This window comes from Bison bison, unplaced genomic scaffold (assembly GCF_000754665.1).
Source record: "Bison bison bison isolate TAMUID 2011002044 unplaced genomic scaffold, Bison_UMD1.0 scf7180017864174, whole genome shotgun sequence".
NCBI classification, from domain to species: Eukaryota; Metazoa; Chordata; class Mammalia; order Artiodactyla; family Bovidae; genus Bison; species Bison bison.
Genome location: NW_011494746.1, coordinates 1,060,577 through 1,086,471, shown reverse-complemented (window position 1 = coordinate 1,086,471; position 25,895 = coordinate 1,060,577). Strand labels below are relative to the sequence as shown.

At 34.7% G+C, this 25,895-nt stretch overlaps 1 protein-coding gene across 2 annotated transcripts in view; it reads left to right on the top strand.

Annotated features, from left to right (window-relative positions):
- NEMF (nuclear export mediator factor) overlaps positions 1 to 25,895 on the top strand; it is a 230,716-nt gene that overhangs the window by 188,804 nt on the left and 16,017 nt on the right. For both annotated transcript variants that reach the window (XM_010842245.1, XM_010842244.1), the window contains exons 8-22: positions 2,408 to 2,556; positions 3,881 to 3,948; positions 4,975 to 5,061; positions 6,273 to 6,346; positions 7,200 to 7,270; positions 7,351 to 7,426; positions 7,811 to 7,873; positions 9,741 to 9,818; positions 9,910 to 10,118; positions 10,459 to 10,650; positions 11,082 to 11,145; positions 14,568 to 14,656; positions 20,380 to 20,483; positions 21,845 to 21,907; positions 25,371 to 25,483. In XM_010842245.1, the coding sequence (XP_010840547.1) occupies positions 2,408 to 2,556; positions 3,881 to 3,948; positions 4,975 to 5,061; positions 6,273 to 6,346; positions 7,200 to 7,270; positions 7,351 to 7,426; positions 7,811 to 7,873; positions 9,741 to 9,818; positions 9,910 to 10,118; positions 10,459 to 10,650; positions 11,082 to 11,145; positions 14,568 to 14,656; positions 20,380 to 20,483; positions 21,845 to 21,907; positions 25,371 to 25,483 (1,500 nt within the window). The remainder of the gene's footprint in view (positions 1 to 2,407; positions 2,557 to 3,880; positions 3,949 to 4,974; positions 5,062 to 6,272; positions 6,347 to 7,199; positions 7,271 to 7,350; positions 7,427 to 7,810; positions 7,874 to 9,740; positions 9,819 to 9,909; positions 10,119 to 10,458; positions 10,651 to 11,081; positions 11,146 to 14,567; positions 14,657 to 20,379; positions 20,484 to 21,844; positions 21,908 to 25,370; positions 25,484 to 25,895) is intronic.

Here is a 25,895-nt window from a genome sequence, read left to right as displayed (position 1 = left end):
AAGTGCAGTGTTTACCCAAATAAGTTCCTTGACACCACTTCTGTAAGATAATAGCTTAGAAAAATGGGTCCCCAATAAGATAAAGAAAAATTTTTTAACTCTAGGACTTACCACTGCCTTTAATATGATAGTATGATGTGTATGTGCCCTAGGGAAGGGTATGTTACACAGAATTTCCAAAACTTACCACATCACATAATTTTTTTTTTTTTTTTAATGGGAAGTAGTGGGAGCCATCTTAACAGAAAACTTTTGGGAAACCTTGGTTTAAAGAAAGCCCTTTTGGGGAAGTAACTACCTTACTTGAATCTTCCAGATGCTCTTGATAACTGAACAGTTTGATTCAGCAAACATTTATTGAGGACTTTCTACATGCCAGGCCCTATGGCTAAGTCTGTTTTTCAGGTGACATCTTTATGAATTAATTAGACACTATATGGACTTCTGTCCAAGTCTCCTACTTTCCTTCTGCAGTTAACATTTCTGTTCTTTAAGTTAAATAAATATTTAAATTTATAAATGCATGGTTTCTTTGAAGTTAGAACCTTTAGCAGTAGGTCCTACTCTTTCAACACCAGAAACTTCAGATTATCTATAGGCATACATCATTTTACTGAGCTGTATTTTATTGTGCTTCTCATATGCTGAATTTTTTTCTTTTTTTCTTTTTTTTACAAATTGAAGGTTTGTGGCAGCCCTGCATCAAGTAACTTTTTGCTTGATGTGCCACTTTTCAACAGCCTTTGCTCACTTTGTATCTCTTTCATTTTGTTAATTCTCACAATATTTCAGACTTTTTCATTACTATTTTTATACTAATCTGTGGTCAGTGATCTTTAATGTTACTACAAAACAGCTTGGTGAAAGCTCAGATGATGGTTCGGAGTTCTTAGCAATAAAGTATTTTTAAGTTAAGATATGTACATTGTTTTTACAGTGTATTATTTATACACTGTTATATGTTTTGTTATATATTATATATCACATTATTACACAGTATAGTGTAAACATTACTTTTATATGCACCGAGAAATCAAAAAATTAATGTGACTTGCTCTATTGCAATATTTGCTTTATTTCAGTGGTCTGAAACCAAACCTATAATACCTTCAAGGTATACCTGTGTATCTGTGATCAAGGTGAATCATGGCCCCATCTAGTGAAATTGATGTTATTCCTCATCAGGTTGAGACTGTTCCCACCATCTTTGATGACACCTTCTGAGTACTTGCTAAGGCATTTGTGACTGCTTCATGAATGCTTTTTTGTATTTTAATTACACAACAACCTGTAGCTTCACTATCTATAAATAAATTTGGAAGGGTGTATTCTTTGGGCAGTTTATTTTCATTAGGCTTCTCCCCTCTTTTTTATAAAACAGATTATGTTAAATTCTAAAAAGATTTTTAAAATCCTCACTTTTTAATGGAAAAAAAAAAAAAGTTGAAGTGTTAAGTCACTCAGTCATGTCCAATTCTTTGCAACCCCATTGACTGTAGCCCACCAGGCTCCTCTGTCCATGGGATTTCCCAGGCAAGAATACTGGAGTGAGTTGCCGTTCCCTTTTCCAGTGGATCTTCCCAACCCAGGGATCGAACCTGGGCTTCCCCATTGCAGGCAGATTCTTTACTGTCTGAGCAAATAAGTATTTTAATTTTTCCCTGTATTTGCCTTCTGCTTGCCAGGATACAGGATTTTTTGTCTTCCAATATTTTTTCTTAATATAAAACATTTTTCTACTTTTTAAACATAGTCTTAACAGGTTTTAAATATCTTGTCATATTGATATATTTTATTTAACACTTTCCCCAATTTTTACATTTAGGCTGTTTCCAGTTTTTTTTTTCTGTTTTAAATAAGCTGCAATTTAAGCATGTAGCTTTTGGTTTTATTGAGTTACTACATTAGGCCACATAAATAACCAATTGTGGAATTCCTTGGTCAGAGGGTATTATGACCTTTATTGATTTTGCCACATAACTGCTATTAAAAGACAAATTGCAAGTGAAAATATAAATAAATAGCTTTGTGTTTGGCTTCTGAAATATATGTGGTTTTTCTTAATAAGTCACAGTGTGTGTAGATTTGCCTCAACCAGGTGCAGATTAAGTTCAACTGGTGGTCATCAGGGTGTTAATTGATTACTTTAATAGTGCCCTCTGCAGAACCATCAGACAGAGTTTAAAGTTGTTCCAGATCCCTTCATTGTGTTTAGATTTATTTATTTCACAGTCTGTGCTGGGTCAGTGTAAGGAGCGTTGTTGAGATGTGACTCAAATGCTTTTTGTTTGTAACTTCCTTTCTGTAGCCTTCATTGGGGTTTTAAGAGACATTTCCTTTCTCAATTTTTAAGAAAATTTAAGAATGACTTAGGAAAAACATTAAATTATATTTTATTCTATTACAGGGGAACATTGTTCTTACAGATTATGAGTACCTAATTTTAAATATCCTAAGATTTCGAACTGATGAGTCTGATGATGTTAAATTTGCTGTTCGTGAACGCTATCCAATTGATCATGCTAGAGCTGCCGAACCGTTGCTTACCTTGGAAAGGTAACAGGTTTTGTTTATTAACTCATTTCATACTGTATTAGATAGTAAAATAGATTATACGTCAGGATATGAAAGAACTGTCACATAAGGAAATAATGTGTTTACTTGCATAAAATAAATTTGGACTGCTTGAATTATACAAATGTGCACTTGAATGTAAGCAGTTAAGCCTTATTTGGGAGTAGCAAGTGTATAAGTTTGTTGTTATGTCAGATGTTTATAATTTCTTGTTTATAAGTTTGTTACAAACTTATAAGTTTATAAGTTTGTTGTTACGTCAGATTTTATAATTTCTTGATGAAGTGAGGGGACTTATTAGCTATTCTTTAAGAAGACAATGGTTATCTTGGCAGAGTGCGAAAGGAGATAGAAATTCTGGTTTAGCTAAAAGAAATAGGAATATGGTGAGATAACGTTCTGACTGTAGCTGTAATCTTCTGACTGGAAGACTTTGCTGACTAAGAGGCTACAACAGTGGTTTTCAAAGTTTAGCGTGCATCAGGATCAACTAGAGGGCTTGGTAAAATACAGACTCCATGCACCACTCCCCTTCTATTTTTTGATTAAGTAGTTCTGGTGTAGGTCCTGGGAATTTACATTTCTAAGAAGTTTGTAGATGAAGTTGATGCTGATTAGGGGGTTGTAGTGGCCCACAGCATCCTTGAGTTCTTTCTAAATGCTTAATTAGGTAAAGCCATTTCAGGTGTTAAGGTTTATTACCAGGGAGGGATAAATTGGGAGATTGGAATTGACATGTACACACTACTGTGTACAAAATAGATAACTAACAACATGCAGAAAGCACACGGCATTCTACTCTACTGTGTAGTGATCTATATGGGAAAAGAATCTAAGAGAAAGAGTATCCACTGTGTAGGTATAACTGATTCACTTTACTGTACACCTGAAACTAACATTTTAAATCAACTATACTTCAATACAATTTTTTTAAAAAAGATGGTAACACCAATCTCCACAAACTACGTTTAACTGTTGCATAAAAATGTGTCTTTTCATGTCATATGAGCACACTGATGACAAGCAGTATGACTTAGTTGAAAAAGTATTGGGTTTCTTTGGAAAACTTGGTTTCGAGTCCCAGCCTGCTGATCAGGAACCTAGTAACCTTAGATAAATTACTTTTATGACTCCACCCCCCCCACCCCCACCTTTTTGTTTTTAACCTATAGAGTAAACTAAGTCTTCTTATATTTTAGGATATTTTGAAGATCGGGTAAATAGATGCATGTCAAAGTATTGTGAAGATTTCTGTAAGATCTGTTAAATATAAGATAGTAAGGGGTGTGTTAATTTTGTTTCACAGGTTGACTGAAATACTAGCCGGTGCACCCAAGGGTGAACTATTGAAGAGAGTTCTTAACCCATTACTTCGTGAGTAATCCTACATAGAGCAACAAAGTATTTGTAAAATAATAATGGTTTTCAGGAATATATTTAACACATTCAAATCTAGTTCTAGTAGAAATTTAAATCTAGTAGAAAATTAGAACAACTTGATAAGTGTAGAAAGGAGTTTAAAATGATCTTTAGAGTAAATAGAGGTTTATTTTCAAAGAAAGAGAAATTTATGGTACTGTATGAACTTTGACCGTTACCTTTTAGGTCTTATTTAACAGCAATATAGTTATATAAACTAATAGTATGTTATCTAGTACTTGATTGCTAGCTGTAGTTTTCTAAGAAATCAGTTGGTATTTTTCAGTGTCATAAGCTTTTTGGTTTAATAACCCAATTAGCTTGGTTGGGTTTTCTTTGTTTTTGCTCTTTGATTTTTATTGGTGAGTCTCAGAGGATTCCAGGATCTGCCTGGTACTGTTGATAACCAGCATAAAGATTTTCCAATAAACTTTTATACTTGAGAAAAAAGTCATCACTTATCCCTGTATTAAGGAATCTGAAAAGGACATATGAGAAGACAGGTACCATTGATTACTAAAGGAGTTACTCTTCCTCTCCTGTGAAATTAGAATGCATTAAGAAGTTATCTTTAAAACTTTCCATTAGTTAGTATAACATGTGAAATTTGTAGGTTTGGATTTTTCAATAGAAAAATTTTTATTCTGTTTCTATTCTGTTAATGTGGTATATTACATTAACCAGTTTTTGGATGCTAAACCAACCTTGCATCCCTGGTTTATAATCCTTTTATATGTGGCTAAATTACATTAAATTCTTGTAACTTTTACACCGACTTCCACAGGTTTATTGTCTCAAATTTTTATAAGTAATTTCTAGTAACTCATTTCTGATAACATTTCAAAATAAGTAAACTAATTGTTATTTTTACTGGTTACTGCTATTGAGTAGATGACTTATATTGGGATATACATTAGTATTATATTTTGAATGTGAAATTTTATAGGAAAATACTACAAGTAATATCCTTTGCTTTTATAGCGTATGGGCCAGCTCTCATTGAGCACTGTCTCATAGAAAATGGATTCCCTGCCAATGTCAAAGTGGATGAAAAATTTGAAAGTAAAGGTATGTGTGCATGTTACAAGTTTTCTACATTTTTATTTATTTCATTTTTTTAAACCTATGAAAATTATTTCTGGGAAAGGTAATCAGTGAATGCATAGTTTTAAACTTAAAAAGAATTTGACCTATGAGTATTCTGTCCATATGATATTCCTGACTTTGTACTCTGTGACATTTTATCCCTAGTAACATGCAGTTTAATCTTTTGATCTACCCTATTAACTTTCAATTATGAAATATTCTCCCTCCCTCCCCCTAAATTTTAGAAGGGGTTACTGCACTTGAGACAATCTCTGGAGGCTTGAAGGAGTTGAATTATTCACCTTCAGACTCAGCACCTGAGGTGTTTCTAGAAGTAGCATTATTTATGCATTTTAACTCTGTAAATGCTGTGCTGTGACTACATAATGAATTAGGCTTTTGTAACTACTTAAATTCACTTTCTAGATTAATTAAACTTAAATTAACTTCCAGATTAGGATAATAAAAAATTATAGGAAATATAAGGAAAATGGAAGATTTGGTCTTTGACAAATTTTTATCTGCAGATTATCATGTAAAATGTAAAAAAAATCATTTTTGCTATTTATATTTTGGGATTATATATTATTTCTTAAGGTTTAGGGATCATTTTTATGCTGTCAAATTTTTTTGTGAGTTTAAAAATACAAACTGAATGTTTGAAATGAATGATTTAGTTTCTGAAATATATGAATTCAGTGCAGTCCAGTTCAAAATGCTAACAGGTGGTATTGCTAATTTTGGTATTACACTTCCTTTTTAAAATCTATATGTGCAATAAAAAGCATATAAAAATGTTCAGGAAAACTCTGGAAAATAATAGTTATTATGATAGAGAATAATCTTTTCATAGATTAAAATGCATTATGAAACTGTAGTAATTAAGTTTTGGGAGAAGGAATACACAGCATAAAGAATTCAGAAACAAGCCCAAATATATGTGAGACTTTAGCATATGAACAGAAGTACCTTTCAGATCATGTGGGGAAAGATGGATTCAATAAAAGCTGTTGGGACAACAACTGACCAAGATATATTCTTATTTAATACATTGATTATAAGCATGAAATAACTAATTTTCTTAAATAACTTTATTATTTCATAAGCACTTTGTATTTTCTGCATAGATGTTTAGTAATAGCTAATGGACAGTTGATTGGTACTCATTCTTTCCTTTCTTATTTCCCTATTAGATGTTGAAAAGGTTCTTGTTTGTCTACAGAAAGCAGAAGAGTATATGAAAACAACATCCAGCTTCAATGGAAAGGTGCCACATAATACTTGCTATATATTGTTGAGGCTTAGATATTAGAATTTTCATTGAAGGATCAGCATATGTAAATTTTTTGTTGTAATTTGGAAATTTAACACCTATAATATGCTTATTCTAGGGTAGTTTTTTTTTTTTTTTTAATTGCTGTTGGTTTCTGATTTTTGTTCTGTTTCTTAAATCTTCTACAAAGCACTGGGTCAGTATCAGCACTCTCAGAAATTTGAGGAATTTGAAGATATTTCCTCAGGTTGATTTTTAGATAGGAAAGCACATTTTAATTTGCCATCGCTTTCTAAAAATTTACTAACATCGTTTTAATTATTAAATATCTGCTGAATTACCTCATATCTTGTTTTTCTTTCCTATTCCAAGTATAACTTCACTTACAAAAAGGTTTAGGAAAAGTTCTGATTAATTATAGCTAAATCAGTCCAAATGTACCCTTCACCCAGTTATTAAAATGAACTAAAATTTCCTACCAGCAGTGTGAACCAAAGACTTTTTCTGCTGGAAGTAAAGTGCTTTTGGCTCTTTAAAATTGCAGAACATCTGAAAAATGGAGGAAAAAAGCAAAATGCACATGTATAATCCTACTACTTTATCAAATCATTAATATTCATTTTCTTTATTCCCTGATTTTCTCTTGTCCATGTGAATTAGTAGGTTCTAATGATTCTTACTGATCTTTAAAAACATCATTTTGAGAAGTGATACAATCAATAGACAAATCCTACTGATTATTTTTAACTAGAATAATTTTATAAGCTAATAAAGTCAGTATCATTCAAGGAAAGTAAATCTTTGTTAATTATAAATAGAAATTAGTTTTAATGTTGGATTTTTGTAGGGGTATATCATTCAGAAAAGGGAAATAAAACCAAGCCTGGAAGTAGATAAGCCAACTGAAGACATACTCACGTAAGTATGTAGGCATGGGTCTGTTTGCTTTGGGTGTTCATTAATGTTCTTGAATGTGATATAGTAAATATGTTTTACAGGTATGAGGAATTTCATCCTTTCTTGTTTTCTCAACATTCACAATGTCCATATATAGAATTTGAATCATTTGACAAGGTGGGTTTTCTGATTCTGTTTTTTGACCAGTTAGCATGATATGAATTAGATTAATCCAGCTTCCTTTGAGAAATTGAAAATATTTTTGCTCTACAATCACTATTAATCTGGACATTAAAAATCACTGAGGTCACAGATACAGACTGTTGGAAAAGTTTGTTGCCACTTTATTTTAAGATGAAGGACCAAAGATCTGAACTTAATTTGATTCTTGACTGTTTAACTGTATAATACATTTACTGGAAATCTGCTCAAGTTCATCAAGTGGTTTTATGAAACAAAATGGACTCTAAAATTCTGTGTGTGAAAGTTGATGCAGAGACTATATTTTTCGGGGTTTTTTTTCAGCTGGTTGATTGTCTTTTTCTTTTTTTTTTTGATAAGGCCGTAGATGAATTTTATTCCAAGATAGAAGGTCAGAAAATAGATTTAAAAGCTTTACAACAGGTATGGCATTATTAAAAACATTTATATTAAACCTTAAGTGTGGTTTATATAAAACCACACTTTAATATAAATAACATTATATTTAATATAAACTGGACTTAAGTGTGGTTTGCTGGGTAGGTGATGCTCTCATACAGGAATGGGTAGCCTTTTAGAAGTAGTATGAGAATGCCCTGATCTCTTGGGATACTGATAGAGGTCCAGGGGAACCAGTGTTAAACAGACAAAAACCCCACTCATTTGCTCTGTCAGAGTATAAGATAACTCTCTAAACCAGAAAATACAGTGACAAGGAGGCTTGTTATTTATTCCCTAGTATGATTTGCTTTATTACAACTACCCAGAGCTTCTCAAACTTTGCTGTAAAAGGAATAGTGTTTCAAGGAGGAGATTTTTAAATGGGCCAAAGGAGTGAAAATGAAGTGAAAGTTGCTCAGTGATGATCAACTCTTTGTGACTCCATGGACTGTAGCCTGCCAGGCTCCTCTGTCCATGGAATTCTCTAGGTAGGAATACTGGAGTGGGTTGCCATGCCCTTCTCCAGGGCATCTTCCCAACCCAAAGATCAAACCCAGGTCTCCCGCATCGCAGGCATATTCTTTACCATCTGAACTACCAGGGAAGCCCTGGGCCAAAGCAGAGGAAAGTTTTTTCAATACATATGTTAAAGTGGGCTTTTGAACTAGACCTTTAATATGCTTTGTGTGCATCATGACTCCGCAAGGAAGGTTTAATGTGCTGTGTTTTCCCAGCACATCTGACCATGTTTAAGGGGCTTTCACTGCAGAGAAGTTTTAGAAAATGACCACAGTCACTCGAGTTCAAGGAGATTTGATTTTTAAAAATATTCATAGGATCTTAAAATATGTGTGCAAAAACTTTACGTGAATGCCTGTGTCCTCCCTACCCTCAGTTGTTTTTTTAAAAAAATTAGTAAAAATGAGAATTTCAAAGCAGGTGGGTTACCAGTTACATAGTATGATTGCCATATGGTGGAAGCACTTTAGCAAGTAAACATGTTTAAGGGTAACATTGAACCCCATATTTTTATGTGTATCAGAATACACATGGATTATATTAGCATTTGTTGTGCATTCTTTTAATAGTCACCATTCTTACAATTTAAGTATTTTTAATATTATATCCAGCATGCAAATATTCATTAATTGGTGATGCTGTGACTATTGTGAAAAATCAGCTCCCATATCAGTAAGTTGTGTGGAACTTAAAATGTAAGTTCCAGGTGATAAAATGGTACACAGTCATCCCTCACTGCCTGCAGTGGATTGTTCCAGGAGCCTCTGTGGGTACCAAAATCCAAGGATTTTACAAAATGGTATAGTACAATGAATATAGTCGGCCTCCCATATCTGTAGGTTTTGTATCTGCAGAAACTGAGTACGGACTATATTAAAGGTCAGATAACTACCATCAACCTTTGTATAGTAAATTTAGGAAAAAGAATAGATACAAATAAGAGAAATTAAAAGCAGCAATAAAATAAAAAGAAGCTATTTTAGGAACTCATGCTAAGGATGCATTCCCCCAAATTTTACATTTATGTCATAGAATTACATATGTCATTGAATTCTGCCTTGAATAACGCAAGAACATTAGGGACATATCTTAAATATACATTCCTATATAGCGAATGGGAGGTAGATGGTCAGGAGAGGTAATTTTGGAGCATCAACCACTTTGCGGTACGATAGACCTGGGGAGGTGGACTACAGGGAGCTCCAGCTGGCTAGTAGCAACATTGAGGAGGCATAAGTAGGGGTGGGAGAGAGTCTCGGGAGGTAAGAGAGAGAAGGTACAGATGGCAGAAGAAATCTGATTTTTAAAAATTCTGTTTTGTCAACAAAAGGAAAAACAAGCATTGAAGAAATTAGATAATGTGCGAAAGGATCACGAAAACAGATTAGAAGCTCTTCAGCAGGCACAGGTATCATGTTTAGCTTTCTTTCAGATACTTTTTAAAAAATGCGAACCTTAACTGACATTGAAACAAATGTTTTTTTGGCTTATTTCTTAAGGAAATAGACAAACTTAAAGGAGAACTTATAGAAATGAACTTACAAATAGTTGACAGAGCCATTCAGGTTGTTCGAAGTGCTTTAGCCAACCAGATAGATTGGACGGAAATCGGGTTAATTGTGAAAGAAGCCCAGGCTCAAGGAGACCCTGTTGCAAATGCAATCAAAGAATTAAAACTACAAACAAACCATGTAACAATGCTGCTAAGGTAAGTTTGATTCTTAGTTAAGCAGTTAATGTTTATTTTGCTATTTAATTTTTCACTGTATTCATTAAAAATTTATTTGAAAAATTTTCTTTGAAAATACTGGGAAGGAGGCCGCGACTGGGCCCGGCTCGAGCCCGCTGGGCACGCGGGGGCGCGCACATCGCTCCCCGCCTGATTTAAAAAAAAAAAAGAAAGAAAATACTGGGAAACATTAATTTACATTAAAATAATGCAACTTTTTAAGTACTGTAGACCATTTATAATTTCATTGAGAAAAAAACTGAAAATAAGACAGTGATGTCATTGACGTTAGTGAAATACTATTGAATATTTTTAATAGAAATCCATACTTGTTATCAGAGGAGGAAGATGACGATGTTGATGGTGACATCAGTACTGAGAAAAATGAACCTGAACCACCAAAAGGAAAAAAGAAAAAGCAAAAGAATAAGCAACTGCAGAAGCCTCAGAAAAACAGGCCATTGCTTGTTGATGTTGATCTCAGCTTGTCAGCATATGCCAATGCCAAAAAGTAAGTCACAAATTTAAGTATGAATTAAATTTATTTTTTGGCTGTGTTGTAAGGCATGCGAAACTTCAGTTCCCTGACCATCAGGGATCAAACCTGTGTCCCCTGCAGTGAAAACATGGATTCCTAACCACTGGACTGCCAGGGAATTCCCATAAGTATAAGTTTTAGGTACAATATTATCTGCAGTAAATCTGTTAGGATATTAAGGATAAGTATTATTTTGACTATACTTTGGGGAAAAATACTTTTCAGAAAACATTTTAAAAACTTGTGCATTATTTAACTTTTTCATATACAAAATACAAAACAAAGTTAACATAATGTGCAAAACTTGTTCTTAATTGTTTGAGAGTCTGTAAAATTATGAATAATGTAAATGGAAAACTAAAGTGTAAAGATTTTATTTAAAATTAAGAGATCTATTTTTCTAGGTATTATGATCACAAGAGATATGCTGCTAAGAAAACGCAGAAGACTGTTGAAGCTGCTGAGAAGGTACTTAATATGTCTTAGAGTAAACGTTCATTGTTTTTCTCTGCCTTATTAATTTAATGGACTTAATTATTTCTTGGCAGTCTCAAAAATGACAGAATGATCTCTGTCAAATCCCTTATGACTATACAGTGGAAGTGAGAAATAGATTTAAGGGACTAGATCTGATAGAGTGCCTGATGAACTATGGATGGAAGTTCGTGACATTGTACAGGAGATAGGGAACAAGACCATCCCCAAGAAAAAGAAATGCAAAAAAGGAAAATGGCTGTCTGAGGAGGACTTACAAATAACTGTAAAAAGAAGAGAGGCAAAAGATATACCCATCTGAATGCAGAGTTCCAAAGAATAGCAAGGAGAGAGAAAAAAGCCTGCCTTAGTGATCAATGCAAAGAAATAGAGGAAAACAATAGAATGGGAAAGACTAGAGATCTCTTCAAGAAAATTAAGAGATACCAAGGGAACATTTCATGCAAAGATGGGCTCAATAAAGGACAGAAATGGTATGGACCTAACAGAAGCAGAAGATATTAAGAAGAGATGGCAAGAATACACAGAACTATACAAAAAAGATCTTCAGGACCCAGATAATCACGAAAGTGTGATCACTCACACTCACGTAGAGCTGGACATCCTGGAATGTGAAGTCAGGTGGGCCTTAGGAAGCATCACTATGAACAAAGCTAGGGGAGGTGATGGAATTCCAGTTGAGCTATGTCAAATCCTAACAGATGATGCTGTGAAAGTACTGCACTCAGTGTGTCAGCAAATCTGGAAAACTCAGCAGTGGCCACAGGACTGGAAAAAGTCAGTTTTCGTTCCAATCCCAATGCCAAAGAATGCTCAAACTACAGCACAATTGCACTCATCTCACACGCTAGTAAAGTAATGCTCAAAATTCTCCAAGCCAGGCTTTAACAGTACGTGAACCGTGAACTTCCAGATGTTCAAGCTGGTTTTAGAAAAGGCAGAGGAACCAGAGATCAAATTGCCAACATCCAATGGATCATTGAAAAAGCAAGAGAGTTCCAGAAAAACATCTATTTCTGCTTTATTGACTATGCCAAAGCCTTTGACTGTGTGGATCACAACAAACTGTGGAAAATTCTGAAAGAGATGGGAATACCAGACCACCTGACCTGCCTCTTGAGAAACCTGTATGCAGGTCAGGAAGCAACAGTTAGAACTGGACATGGAACAACAGAGTGGTTCCAAATAGGAAAAGGAGTACGTCAAGGCTGTATATTGTCACCCTGCTTATTTAACTTATCTACAGAATACATCATGAGAAACGCTGGGTGGAAGAAGCAGAAGCTGGAATTAAGATTGCCGGGAGAAATATCAATAACCTCAGATACGCAGATGATAGACACCACCCTTATGGCAGAAAGTGAAGAACTAAAGAGCCTCTTGAAGAACGTGAAAGAGAGTGAAAAAGTTGGCTTAAAGCTCAACATTCAGAAAAACTAAGATCATGGCATCCAGTCCCATCACTTCATGGGAAATAGGTGGGGAAACAGTGGAAACAGTGGCTGACTTTATTTTTCTGGGCTCCAAAATCACTGCAGATGGAGATTGCAGCCATGAAATTAAAAGATGCTTGCTCCTTGGAACGAAAGTTATGGCCAACCTAGATAGCATATTAAAAAGCAGAGACATTACTTTGCCAACAGAGGTCCGTCTAGTCAAGGCTATGGTTTTTCCTGTGGTCATGTATGGATGTGAGAGTTGGACTTTGAAGAAAGCTGAGTGCTGAAGAATTGGTGCTTTTGAACTGTGGTGCTGGAGAAGACTCTTGAGAGTCCCTTGGACTGCAAGGAGATCCAACCAGTCCATTCTGAAGGAGATCAGCCCTGGGATTTCTTTGGAAGGAATGATGCTGAAGCTGAAACTCCAGTACTTTGGCCACCTCATGTGAAGAGTTGACTCCTTGGAAAAGACTCTGATGCTGGGAGGGATTGGGGGCAGGAGGAGAAGGGGACGACAGAGGATGAGATGGCTGGATGGCATCACTGACTCGATGGATGTGAGTCTGAGTGAACTCTGGGAGTTGGTGATGGACAGGGAGACCTGGCCTGCTGTGATTCATGTGATTCATGGGGTCGGGAAGAGTCGGACACGACTGAGTGACTGAACTGAACTGAACTGAAAGCCTTTCTGGCGCATCAGGTCCTACACGATCTACTTCCCTTTGATCACATCACCTATCCTGTTACAACGGGGCTTCCCTGATGGCTCAGTCAGTGAAGACTCCACATGCAGTGCTCGAGACTGGAGTTTGATCCCTGGTTGGAAAGATCCCCTGGAGAAAGAAATGGCAACACACTTCAGTATTCTCGCCTGTAGAATCGCACAGACAAAAGAGCCTCGTGGACTGTAGTCCATGGGGTCACAAGAGTTGGGCATGATTTGGTAACTACAGCACACAGTTACATACTCTTTCCAACTACAGTGGGATCTTAAGCTGTTCCTACAACAGTGGCCCATACTACTTTCTCAGGGCCTTTGCATTTGCTACTCTTTGTGCCAAGAACGTTCTTCCCTCAGATTTTTCGTGGTTGGATCCCCCTCTTCATTCATATGTCTGCTTAAATAAGCCTTTATCAGAAAGGCCTTTTTGGACCACTCTCAGTAAAAATACAACTGCCCTCAATTTCTCTTTGCTCTTTGTTTTTCTTGTTTAAAAACATACACCCCAACATATGATTATCTATCTTCTCTCTAGAATATGGATTGCATGAACATGGAATCTTTATCTGTTTTACTCATTGCTGTGTCCCAGTCCTTAGAATATTGCCTGGAACCTAGTCACACTAAAATCTGTTAAACGAATGGCCTTCATGACTTAGTTCTATCTTCCTCTCCAAGCTCATTTTTTGACACTTTACCCTGTGATTATACTTGCTGATCAAGCTGCCCTTTTCCTTATCTTTTTGTTCTTTGCGTTGGTAATTCCATTAATCCTTCAGGCTTTAGCCTAAGTGCCATTTCCTCAGAAATACCTTTGACCATAATCAATTATAAATCTAGATTCCCTTGTTATACTCTTGTAGCATCCTTGTAGCATTTACCATGTTTATTTGAATAATTACGTATTTATGTATCTCTTCTCCTAGACACCAGTGACTTATTAATTGTTGTGTCTCTGGCATCTAGCCCCAAACCTCCTGTATGGTTGCACTGATTATCTGGCAAACAAATGAACTGTTTGACCCCCCCCCCTTTTTTTTGTCGGTCTTGAGCAGATATTTGTTTAAAATCATTTTAATAGTTTTTTTCATTACTTTCATGTGCATGTTGTGTGTATTAATATATAGATTGTGTCATTTTGTGACATTTAAACTATTTCTTGCCCTATCATTTACTTGGTATTATTTAAATAAAATTTTCAGCAAATTACTTAAAAACTCTTTTCTTATAAATAGGCATTCAAATCAGCAGAAAAGAAAACAAAGCAAACCTTAAAAGAAGTCCAAACAGTTACCTCGATTCAAAAAGCAAGAAAAGTATATTGGTAAGTGTTTGTTTTTAAAATATATTTTGTTTTTATCAAACTTCTACATGCACATTGTTTAGAAAATCAAGCAGTTCTACAAAGCTTGTTAAAAACCACTAACCCTGCAAACTTTTGTAGCTAGCGGTCTGAGTTGTGGCATGTGGGCTCCCGAGAGGGCAGGCTCTAATAGTGTGGCATATGGCCTCTCGAGTTGTTGCCCGTGGACTTAGTTGCTCTGTGGCATGTGGGATCTTAGTTCCCTGACCAGGGATTAAAACCATGTCACCTACATTGCAAGGTGGATTCTTTACCACTGGACCACCAGGGATGTCTCTGCCTGCTCCTATTGCCTCCTCTCCCAAGGAAACTTTTAGTTCTTTTAGCTGATTCTTTTGCTATGTACTTCCATTTCTCTTAGTAATATATTGCTGCCTAATTTTTCTGCTTTACACTCTATTAATAACTTCCCATTATGGAAAGATGAAGATTTTATTCTTTTCATTTGTGTTCCATTACATACACACACATCACCTAGCTTCTCAATATAGTTACAGCATAATTTTGTCAAGATTGATATTTTGCATTAAGAGTATTATGGGTATTTAAATTGTAGTCACAGCTGGAGCATACAGTATTCTGCTTTCTTTTCCTTTCCTGCTCAGCATTTTATCTTCCCTGAAGTTAATAATTGTCTTGTTTCATTTACTTTCTTTTTCTTTTGTTCTTATTAGTAATCATGTTCAAATTCTCTTCCAAGTATGTTCAAACAATTGGAATCTTATCAGTATCATCTCCTTGCAGAAGTCTTCACTGGAGCTTTTTGATCTACTTTGTTCTAGATGGTTTCTCTAAGCATTTTAAATTCTCCTTTTATTATTATTCTGCAAGTTCTCTTTAACCTCTCTCTCCTGAATCTCAAACTTCCATTTTCTTTTTTGATGGACTGTTTGGTCTGGAAACTTCATGAAAACGGGTATGTAAGAGGTAAAGTTTTGAGGTCTCTAATGTATAAAAAAATTATTTTACTCTTAACAGTTTGGACGGGTAAAATTCTGATTTGAAAATGTTTTCCTCAGAGTTTTGAAAAGGCATTTTCCATTGTATTAACTTCCAGATTTGATCTTGAAGTTTGATGTCATTTGACAGTTGAATTTTAATAGGAAACTTGTTTTTGCCTTTCTGTAAGCTTCTGGATCTTTTTTTTTTTTCCTCTTAATTTTCCACAATTTCACAAGAATATAGGTTGGTAAGGATGTTTTTATCCTTATGATGGATAATTTGTGAGCCTTTTTTGTTTGGAAACTGAGAAATTTTCTTGAACTGTTTCTTAGAAAATCGCCTGCCCTCTGTTTGTTTTTTGTTTTGTGTTCTTTTTCTTTCTAAAAGTCTTATTTTGTACATATGGGACCCCCTCAACAGTTCTCCAGTTTCACGGCATTTTTTTTTTCCATCTCTCTCTTTTTGTTCTGTATTCTGAGATTTTTTTTCAACTTTATCTTCAATCCTTCCATTGAATTTTTGATCTTCTATTTCTTCCTATCATGTTTAAATTTTGAGCTATTTTTGGTTATTTCAATGTTACTTAAAAAACTTACTGTTTTTTTAACAGTATATTCTTTATAACTGAGAATAGTTTTGCTATATTACATTTTATTTAGTACTCTTTTCTTAATAGGTCTGTCTTCTCCAAGTTTCTTTTTTCTATTTTTTGGTTTTGTCTCCAGTGTTCATTTGTGTTAATGTCTGGTGATCCTTGACTGTCTGCTCATGTTTTCTAGTAGAACTGTAAAATGCTGATTGGAAGTTCTTTGTGGTTTGTTGGACTTGTAAAATAATATGTGTGGTCTGTTTTCTGTGCAACTCTTAATTTCTTTTTGCCTCTTCAGCTGGTCTCATTTCCTAGAAAAGCTTCTTTTGCTTATGCTTGTAAAGTGAAGACTTGGCTGTCTCTGTTTTAGGAGCCCCATGGAAATAATAAGCCAGAGAGTCTTAGTATTCAGTATTTCATACATTTACTTAATTGCCCTATTTTTACATATTAATGTATGTAATCTGTGATTTATTTCCCCTAGTCCAGTGATCCTCTTTGTACCCTTTTTATAGATTTAATTTCTGGCATTTCTGTTAGGGGTAGTTACCACCATGTTCAAAGCTGGAAAGATGTAGGGAAGTTGTTACTTCTTAATCAGATTTTTAGCCAGCCTTTCTGTTTTAAACTTCATCTTAACCTATTTCTAGCAGTACCTTGTGCTTTTTTGGGTCACACAAGTGTAAGTTGATTTGTTTCTTGACTTTCTGCACCATCATCTTAGGATTCAACTTCTTGAGTTAGCTCACTTGTCCATTTATTTTCCACCTTTCAAAATTTTTTTGCTTTTTTCTTTTCTCTCTAACATCTCTTGAATATCATTGACCTGTAATTTTCATTTCTCATAATGCTTTTGTTAGCTATTGATACAAGATTATATTATCTCATAAAACAACTGAGAAGTGTTCCTTTGTCAACTGTCCTTGATGGAAGTCATCTGAGATTTTCTTTATGGGAAAGTTTTTCATTACAGATTCAAATTCTTTAGTAAATAATAGGACCACTCTGATTTTCTAGTTTTGGTTAGCAGTGCTTTTCTAAGATGTTGTCTATTTTGTCCAAAGTTTGAAATTTATTCGCAAAAAGTTTATAATATCCAACTTAACTTTCTTTTCTTTTTTTTGGCTGTAACATGTGGCATGTGGGATCTTAGTTCTCTGGCCAGGGATCAAACCTGTGCCCCCTCTAGTGGCAGCGTGGAGTTTTAACCACTAGTTCATCAGGGGAGTCCTTCCACTTAACTTTTTAACATCCCTAGAATCTTTAATTACTTCTCTGTTTTCATTCAAGAATTATTTGTGCCTTCTCTTTTTCTTAATTAATCTGACCAGAGGATTTTCAGTAGTATTAGGATCCTTAAAAAACTAGTTTTTAACTATTGATCTCCATATTGTGTATGTGCTATTTTAATAATTATTTTCATCTTTGTGCTTTTCTTTGGGTTTTTTTTTTTGCATTTCCCTTTCTGATTTCTGGAAACAGAAGCTTAGTTCATTGATATTTTTCCCCCCTCCCTCAGCTTCTTTTCTAATAAATTTAAGCAATAAATTTATATCAGCATGGCTTTATCTGCATCTAAAGCATTTTGTTGTTTAATATTTTCATTATCTTTCATGTCAAGATATATTCTCATTTCCAGTGTGATTTCTCCACCCGTGCATTATTTAGAAGTATATGTCTTACTTTCTGAACATATTGAGAGGGGGATTGGTTATATTTTTGTTACTGATTTTTAGCTTAATTTGTATAATAGAGATGATATTCTATATCTCAGATATTTGATGTTCATTGAAACTTTCTTTCTGATCCAGTCTATTTATAGACAGCTTTATTTATAAATGTTTCATGTATAATTGAAAAGAATGTCTTTTTTATTGAGTACATTTCTTTAAATATCAAGTCAGGTTTATTAATCACTTTCAAATTTTTGGCACCTTTGATTCTTTTTAATGATTGTTTTTCTAATTACTGAGAGAGATGTGTTGAATATCATACAATTATGGATTGTCGCTCCTTTTGCATTTTTGTTTCACATATGTTAAGGCTAAATAGTTAGGTGCTACCAATATAGAACTGTTTTTATCTTTTCAGTGAATTGAGCCTTTTATTAATTTTAATGAAATGTCCTTTTAACTTACATCTATTTTATATGCGAGATGTTCAGACTGTTTCAACTGGTTGTGGTTAGTGTTTGCATGGTATTATCTTTTGCCATCATTGTATTTCAACATTTTTATATCCTTATGTTTTAAAGGATATATATATATCGTTTTTTCCCCAGTCTGACAGTCTTTGCATTTTACCTGGAAAAATGACTGTGTGTGTGTTAGTCACTCAGTCGTGTCCAACTCTTTGTGACCACATGGACTGTAGCCCACCAGGCTCTTCTGTCCATGAATTCTACAGGCAAGAATACTGGAGTGGATTGCCATTCCTTTCTCCAGGGGATCTTCCCAACCTGGGGCTCGAACCCAGGTCTTTCTCATTGAAGGCAGATTCTCGACCATCTGAGCCACCAGGGAAGCTCCAAGAGAATTAACTATGTTTATATTTAATACAGTTTCTGATATATTTTGGTTTAAATCTACTGTCTTACTGTTTGCTTTCTATGTGTCCCATTCTGTGTTCTTTTTTGTCTTCCTTGTTGCTTTCTTTTGATTAGTTGACTTTTTTTTTGGCCTGTTAGTTATGCATTCCTTTGTTAGGATGATTACAAAATACATCCTTAATTTACCTTTCTCATTCTTTTTGTCCTTATTGGGTATATGTCCTTTTACAAACCTTTTTATCATCAATAGGGAAGTGGTTAAATCCATAGTACATCCATTCAGCAATGAGGAAAATATATTTTTAAGTAAAAAGAGAAAAAAAGATGCAGAACAGTGTGTTGTGTCTAAAAAAAGAAAAGGATATAGTCTTAAATTTTGAACCATGTATATGTATTACTTAATAAAAAATCATTTTAGAAAATAAGAGTAGAATCCTTCTGCTGTTATATTTGATATAAGATAGTTTCGTTTAATGCCTGTGCTCAACCTGTCATTTTTTTTTTTAATATTTATTTATTTGGCTATGCCAAGTCCCTTAGTTGCAGCATAAGGGGTCTAGTTCCTTGACCAGGGATCAAACCCAGTCCCCCTGCATTGGGAGTACAGAGTCTTAGCCACTGGACCACCAGGGAAGTCTCCAATCTATCATATTTAGCCAGAAATTTTAAAATTGTAGGTTAAATCATAAAAAGATTATCTTACTAGTCATATGTAGCATAGAAATATTTATGTTCATCTAATTTTCTAAATATCATACAAATATACACTCTTCACTTTAAAACAAACAAACAAACCTTGTTTTGTATTGGGGTATGTGGCCGGTTGACAGTGTTGTGGGAGTTTCAGGTGAATAGCGAAAGGGCGCAGCCATACATACGCATGTATCCGTTCTCCCCCAATCCCGCCTCCCATCCAGGCTGGCATGTAACATTGAGCTGAGTTCCATGTGCTACACAGTAGGTCTTTGTTGGTTATCCATTTTAAATATAACAGTTATACTCTTTTTATCAGTGGTAGTATGTATTAACCATGAAAACCCAAGTTAATTTGCTTCTTCAGAAAAGTAATTTTATACTTCTGATGACAATTTTTGCTTTTACGTATTTTAAGTGTGAAGAATGTCATATATGTAAACATTAAGTTGATTAATTGAGGACAAAGAATGTCATATATGTAAACATTGAGTTGATTGAGGACAGAATGGGAAAACAATTTTTCTTTCTTACCTGCAGTCCCAAAGAATATCCAGTGCCCCACTGAAAGAGAGCTAAACCTAGGGACCAGGTGACATTTTATGTTTTTTGTAATTCGTTATAACAACTTCAATCTAAGACTGTCTATATGGGAAGGAGATAAAGAGAGAACATTTTTTAAACATAATATTAAATTGCTTTCTACTAAGACTGTCTTAAGAATATCCTAAGGCAATTTATTACAAGTTTTCAGTAAAATTCAGCTTGATATCTTAAAAGAAATTAAGCTATCAAGTTGTCTTAACCTACACGTAGGAGAGCCTTCTGGTTCATTTTGTTGATTAAAAGGATCTGAATTCAGGCAACTATGAAGGGGAAAAAATGTTAACTTTTTTCTTTAAAATTTGGTAGGTTTGAGAAATTCCTCTGGTTCATTAGCTCAGAGAACTATCTGATTATTGGTGGACGAGATCAGCAACAGAATGAAATAATTGTGAAAAGATACTTGACACCAGGTAAGTAAGATTAAAATTCTAAAGAATTTTCTCTTAAGTAATTGGATTGGTTATCTCAATAGTAGGTGTAGATTTTCATCTTGTACTCCTTTGTTTGACAGATTTAATTGGTAGAGTTTCATGTTTTATGGTTGAATATGTGCTTTGATACTTAATTCTCATTTTAAGTGAATATTCCTAAAGGATTAATGCTGAGCTAATCTGTAGTATTAGATTTCTGATTTTCTGCTACATTAAAAAAATAGCTTTTAATTCTCCAAAGTGGCTGGACATCAAATTTTTTAAAGCTTAATTTTTAAATCCTGAAGTTTGTAAACATTTTACGCATTTAGAAACAGGGCTTCACCCCTGTGTTGTAAGGCCTCTCATTTGTTTTTGTTTGCTGATAACCATCACTTCACTGTGGCTGAACCCTCAGTATGGGTATCAGAAATCAATAATCAATATCAGAGCTAATCTTATGTCCTTTGAGGATCCAGAGGCAGGAAAGCAAACAGAGTTCAGGTTACATGGTGCCCAGGGCTTGCTCTCTGTCTTCTCTAGCTTTTTTCAGTGTGAGCTGAGCCTTTCATGGAACTGTATGGGCTTTGCTCTTCTTTGAGTTTCAAATCTCAGATGAACTATCCATGGCAAACAGTGGCTGCTCATTTTTTCTGTTAGAAACCAGGCACTTTACTTTTCCCTGGTTGACCATCATCCATGCATTCATCTATTTCCTCATTTATTCATTTGTCATCACACATTTCAGAATAAAACCAGAAGTCCTTATTGTGGCTTACAAGGTTCCTGGCTTCTTCTCTAGTCTCATTTCTTACTTATCTTCAGTCTGGCTTCATGATTGTTTGTCAAATTTGTCAACCATCTGTGGTCCTCAGGACCTTTGTTTGCATTTGCTAGGATGACTCATTCATCACCAGGTGTCTCTCACCAATCAGCAGGCTAGCCTGGGCTCGCTTATATGGTAACTCAGCAAATTTCTGAGAGGAAAAAGAGGAAGCATACAAGGCCTGTCTAGGCCTAGACTGGGAACTGGCATTTGGTCATGTCTGCCACATTCTCTTCGTCAAGGGGTAGACCCATATTTGAGTGACAGGGAAGTGGACTCCACCTCTTGATGCAGCTTCAGGCTCATAGAGCAGAGAGGTGTGGATAGAGAGAGAGAGAAGAACTATGACTTTTATCTGCCTTATTAGCATGGCTTTCCTCTGAGGAGGCCTATGAGAAATCCTCCCACGGTGGGAGACGGTCTTTTCTTTATTTACTTTCTTATACTTTTTAGGTTTTGAACCCTTTAAACAATAAATAAACAATTTCAACTTAAACAGAAATAAGACTTACAGTAGTATTTATTTGCTTTAAAGGGGACATTTATGTCCATGCTGACCTTCATGGAGCAACTAGCTGTGTAATTAAGAATCCAACAGGTAATGTAATTCATTCTGTTATTCAGAACTTTAATTCTTTTGTTTAAACTACTTTTAATATAAGAGAAAAAACACTAATAGAGATAATGGACACTTTATAATGATGTTTCAGTCCATCAATAAGATATAGAGTAGAAATAAAACAGAAAGACTGTAGAGAAAATCAATAAAACCAAAGTTCTTTGAAAGGATCAATAAAATTGATAAACCTTTAACTATACTAAAAAAATAAGATTCAAATTCCTAAAATCTATAGGAGTTTTAAAGAAGACTGAACATCAATCCTTCATAAACTCTTCCAAAAGACAGAAGAGGCAGGAACTTTCTAACTCATTCTATGGGACTAGTATTACCCTAATAAAACCAGACAAAGACATCACAGCGAAGGAAACCACTGACCAATATCATTTATGAATAGAGACACAAAAATCCTCAACAGACTATTAGGAAATTGAATCTAGCAGTATATTATAAGGATTATACATATGATAAAGTGGGATTTATTCCCAGGAATGCAAGGTTAATTTAACATAGGAAAATTAATCAGTGTAATACAGTACATTAGTAGAATAGAGGACAAAAACCACATGATGATCTCAACTAATGCAAAAAAGCCTTAAAGCCTTTGGTGGTAATCTAGTACTCATTTGTGATAAAAATACTCAACAAACTAAGAATAGATGGACATGTCCTCAAGTTGGTAAATAACATCTATAAAAAATCCACAGCTAAAAATCATGCTTAATTGGGAAAGACTGAGAGCTTTTCCCCCAAGATCAGGAGTAAGATGAGCACATCTGTTCTTGCCACGCTTCTACTCAACACCGTATGGAGGCTCTGAGTAGGCCATTAGGCAGTGAAAAGTTTAAAATATCCAAATTGGTAAGGAATAGATAAAAGTGTCTGTTTGCAAATGGCATAATCTTATATATTTAAAACCTTAAGGAATCCACCAAAAGTTATTAGTTAACAAGTTCAGCAGTATCTAGGATATAAGGTCAATATATAAAATGTCAGTTATGTTTTTATATACTAGTAATGAGCAATATTAAGAGGAAATTAATAAAACATCCACTTACAATAGCATTGAAGAAGAATAAAATATTTAGTAACAAACTTACCAAAAAGTAAGACATATACACCTAACTACAAAACATCATTGAAAGAAATTAAAGAAGATCTAAATAAATGGGAAGATTTCCAATGTTTATAAATTGGAAGTCTTAATATTGTTCTGATGGCAGTATTTCCCACACTAATCAACAAATGTGGTGCCGTCTCTCTCACCACTGCCTGTTTGTGCAGAGATAGACGAAATTCATCCTAAAATTCATGTGGAAATGCAGAGAAACCAGATTAGCCAAATCATTCTTGAAAATGGAGAACAAAATTGGAGTCCTCACAATTCCTCAAAACCTCCTACAAAACAGCTATCAGTGTGGTATCAAGACAGTGTGGTATTGGTGTGAGAATGAACTGATAGATTAATAAAGAGAATGGAGATTCCTTGTTTATAGTCAGTTGATTTTTAGCAAGGGTGCCAAGGCCATTCAGTAAGGATAGAATAATCTTTTCAGCAAATAGGGCTGGGGCAATGTGCCAAAGAATGAAGTTAGAAATAGGAACTTCCTACCACTTATAAAAATGAACTCAAATACATCATAGACCTAAATTTAAGAGCTAAAACTCTAAGACTGTTAGAAGAAAATGAGGTGTAAATCTTCATAATATTGGCTCTGTAAGTCATTGGCTTTGGTGTCATTTTAGATATGACACCAAAAGCATAAGCACCCAAAGAAAAAAACGTAAATTAGAGTTATGCAAAAACAAACTTTAATTCAAAGGACTGTATCAAGAAAATTAAAAGACACTCCACAGAAATGGGAGAAAATATTTGCAAATCATTTATCTGATAAAGGACCAATATCCAAAAAACTCTAGAACTGTTTTGACTCAACAGTAGAAAGGCAATTTTAAAATGAACAGTTTTTAAAATGTCAAATAGATGTTTCTCTAAAGATATACAAGTAGCCCACAAGCACATGATAAGATGCTCAGCATCATTCATCCATTAAGGAAATGAAAATCAAAACCACGGTGAAATGCCACTTAACACCCACAAGAATAGTTGAAAAACACAGTGGAAATTCCTAGCGGTCCAGTTATTAGAACTCCAAGCTGTCGTGCTGAGGGCTTGGGTTCAGTCACTGGTTAGGGAAGAAAATTCCACAAGCCACATAGGGTGGGGAAAAATCCAAATAAAAAAGCCAAAAACAGTAATGAGTTGGTGAGGTTGTGGAGAGACTGGACTCTTTATACACTGCTGGTGGGAATGGACAATGATCTAGCTGCAATAGGAAATAGTTTGATAGTTTCTGAAAAAGTTAAACATAGAATTTACCATGTGACCCACTCCTAGATATATACCCAAGATAATTAAAAATGTGTCCAAACTTGTTTGTAAATATTTATGATAGCCAAGAAATGGAAATACCCTGTATCTCTGTTGTTATTGTTGTTTAGTCACTAAGTTGTGTCCGATTCATTGTGACCCCATAGCCCACCAGGCTCCTCTGTCCATGGGACTTCCCAAGCAAGAATATTGGAGTGGGTTGCCATTTCCTTCTTCAGGAGATTTTCCCAATACAGGGATCAAACCTGAGTCTCCTGCATTGGCAAGTGGATTCTTGACCACTGAGCAACCAGGGAATCCCCAACCTGTATCTCTGTCAATTGATTAATAGATACAATGTGGTATATCCATAAAATACAATATTAGTCTTGAAATGAAGTATTGACAAATGCTCTAACATGAACGAATCTTGAAAACAAGTGAAAGAAGCCAGGTATATATGATTCCATTTATATGAAATTCCAAAATAGGAAAATCCATAGAGACAGAAAGTAGATTAGTGATTGCCAGTGGCTGGTAAAAATGAAAAGTGACTGTTAATAGATACAGAATTTCTTTTGCAGATGATGAAAATGTTCTGAAATTAATGGTAATGATTGTATAGCTTTATGAATATATCAAAACTCAGAATTGTATACTTTAAAAGTGAATTTTATAGTATGTGAATTATATCCCAGTTTTAAAATATTTGAATTCTTAGGGATCTGTTAATATGCTCTTGATTTTTACTTTTTAGGCAATATAGTAATTCTGGCAGTCTTTAACCTTTAAATAGGTTTTTCTAAATTATCCTTTCTAGAATGAGGTTAGAATTACTGATAAAAGTGAAAGGATATTTTCTGAACTTATTTACTTAGACCATTTAAAAACCTGCTGTATAAATACATTTTTTAAATAAAAATAGTAGCTTCATACACTACTGAAGTTAAAGTGTGATATTGTTATTTAAAATACAAGAGAAATTAACCTGTCATCCTGTATATGGTTTTCATGTCTTGCTCTAGAGAGTCCATACTTCGGTACTGATACATTGTAGTATCGTTATTACAGGAGAACCGATTCCCCCTCGGACCTTGACTGAAGCTGGCACAATGGCTCTTTGCTACAGTGCTGCTTGGGACGCTCGAGTTATCACTAGTGCTTGGTGGGTGTACCATCATCAGGTAATAAGGGCTGTGGTCCTGTTTCTTAATTTAGTGAGAAGGGTAACTGTTCCAAATTTTGAGGGTATGGAATTGAATAAGGCAGACAAAGTACCTTGTGATAGAGTTGACATTTTGATATTGAAGAAAAATATATAGTGGCAGGTAACAAAGTGTTTTTAAAGCATAGTAAGGGGATAGAGAGTGATACAGGGTACCATTTTGAATATAGTGTCAGGGAAAGCCTTTCTGGAAGGGTAAGATTTGAGGAGAGACTTAGAGTGATCCATGCAGTTATATGGGATAGACTGTTCCAGTTATGACTGGCACACTGACCTAAAAGGTCTTTCACCTGTTCACCTTTGTTGAAATTTTCTGAATTCTCTTTGGCTTTTCCTGTAAAGTGGATTATCAGTGGTGGTGGTGGTGGTTT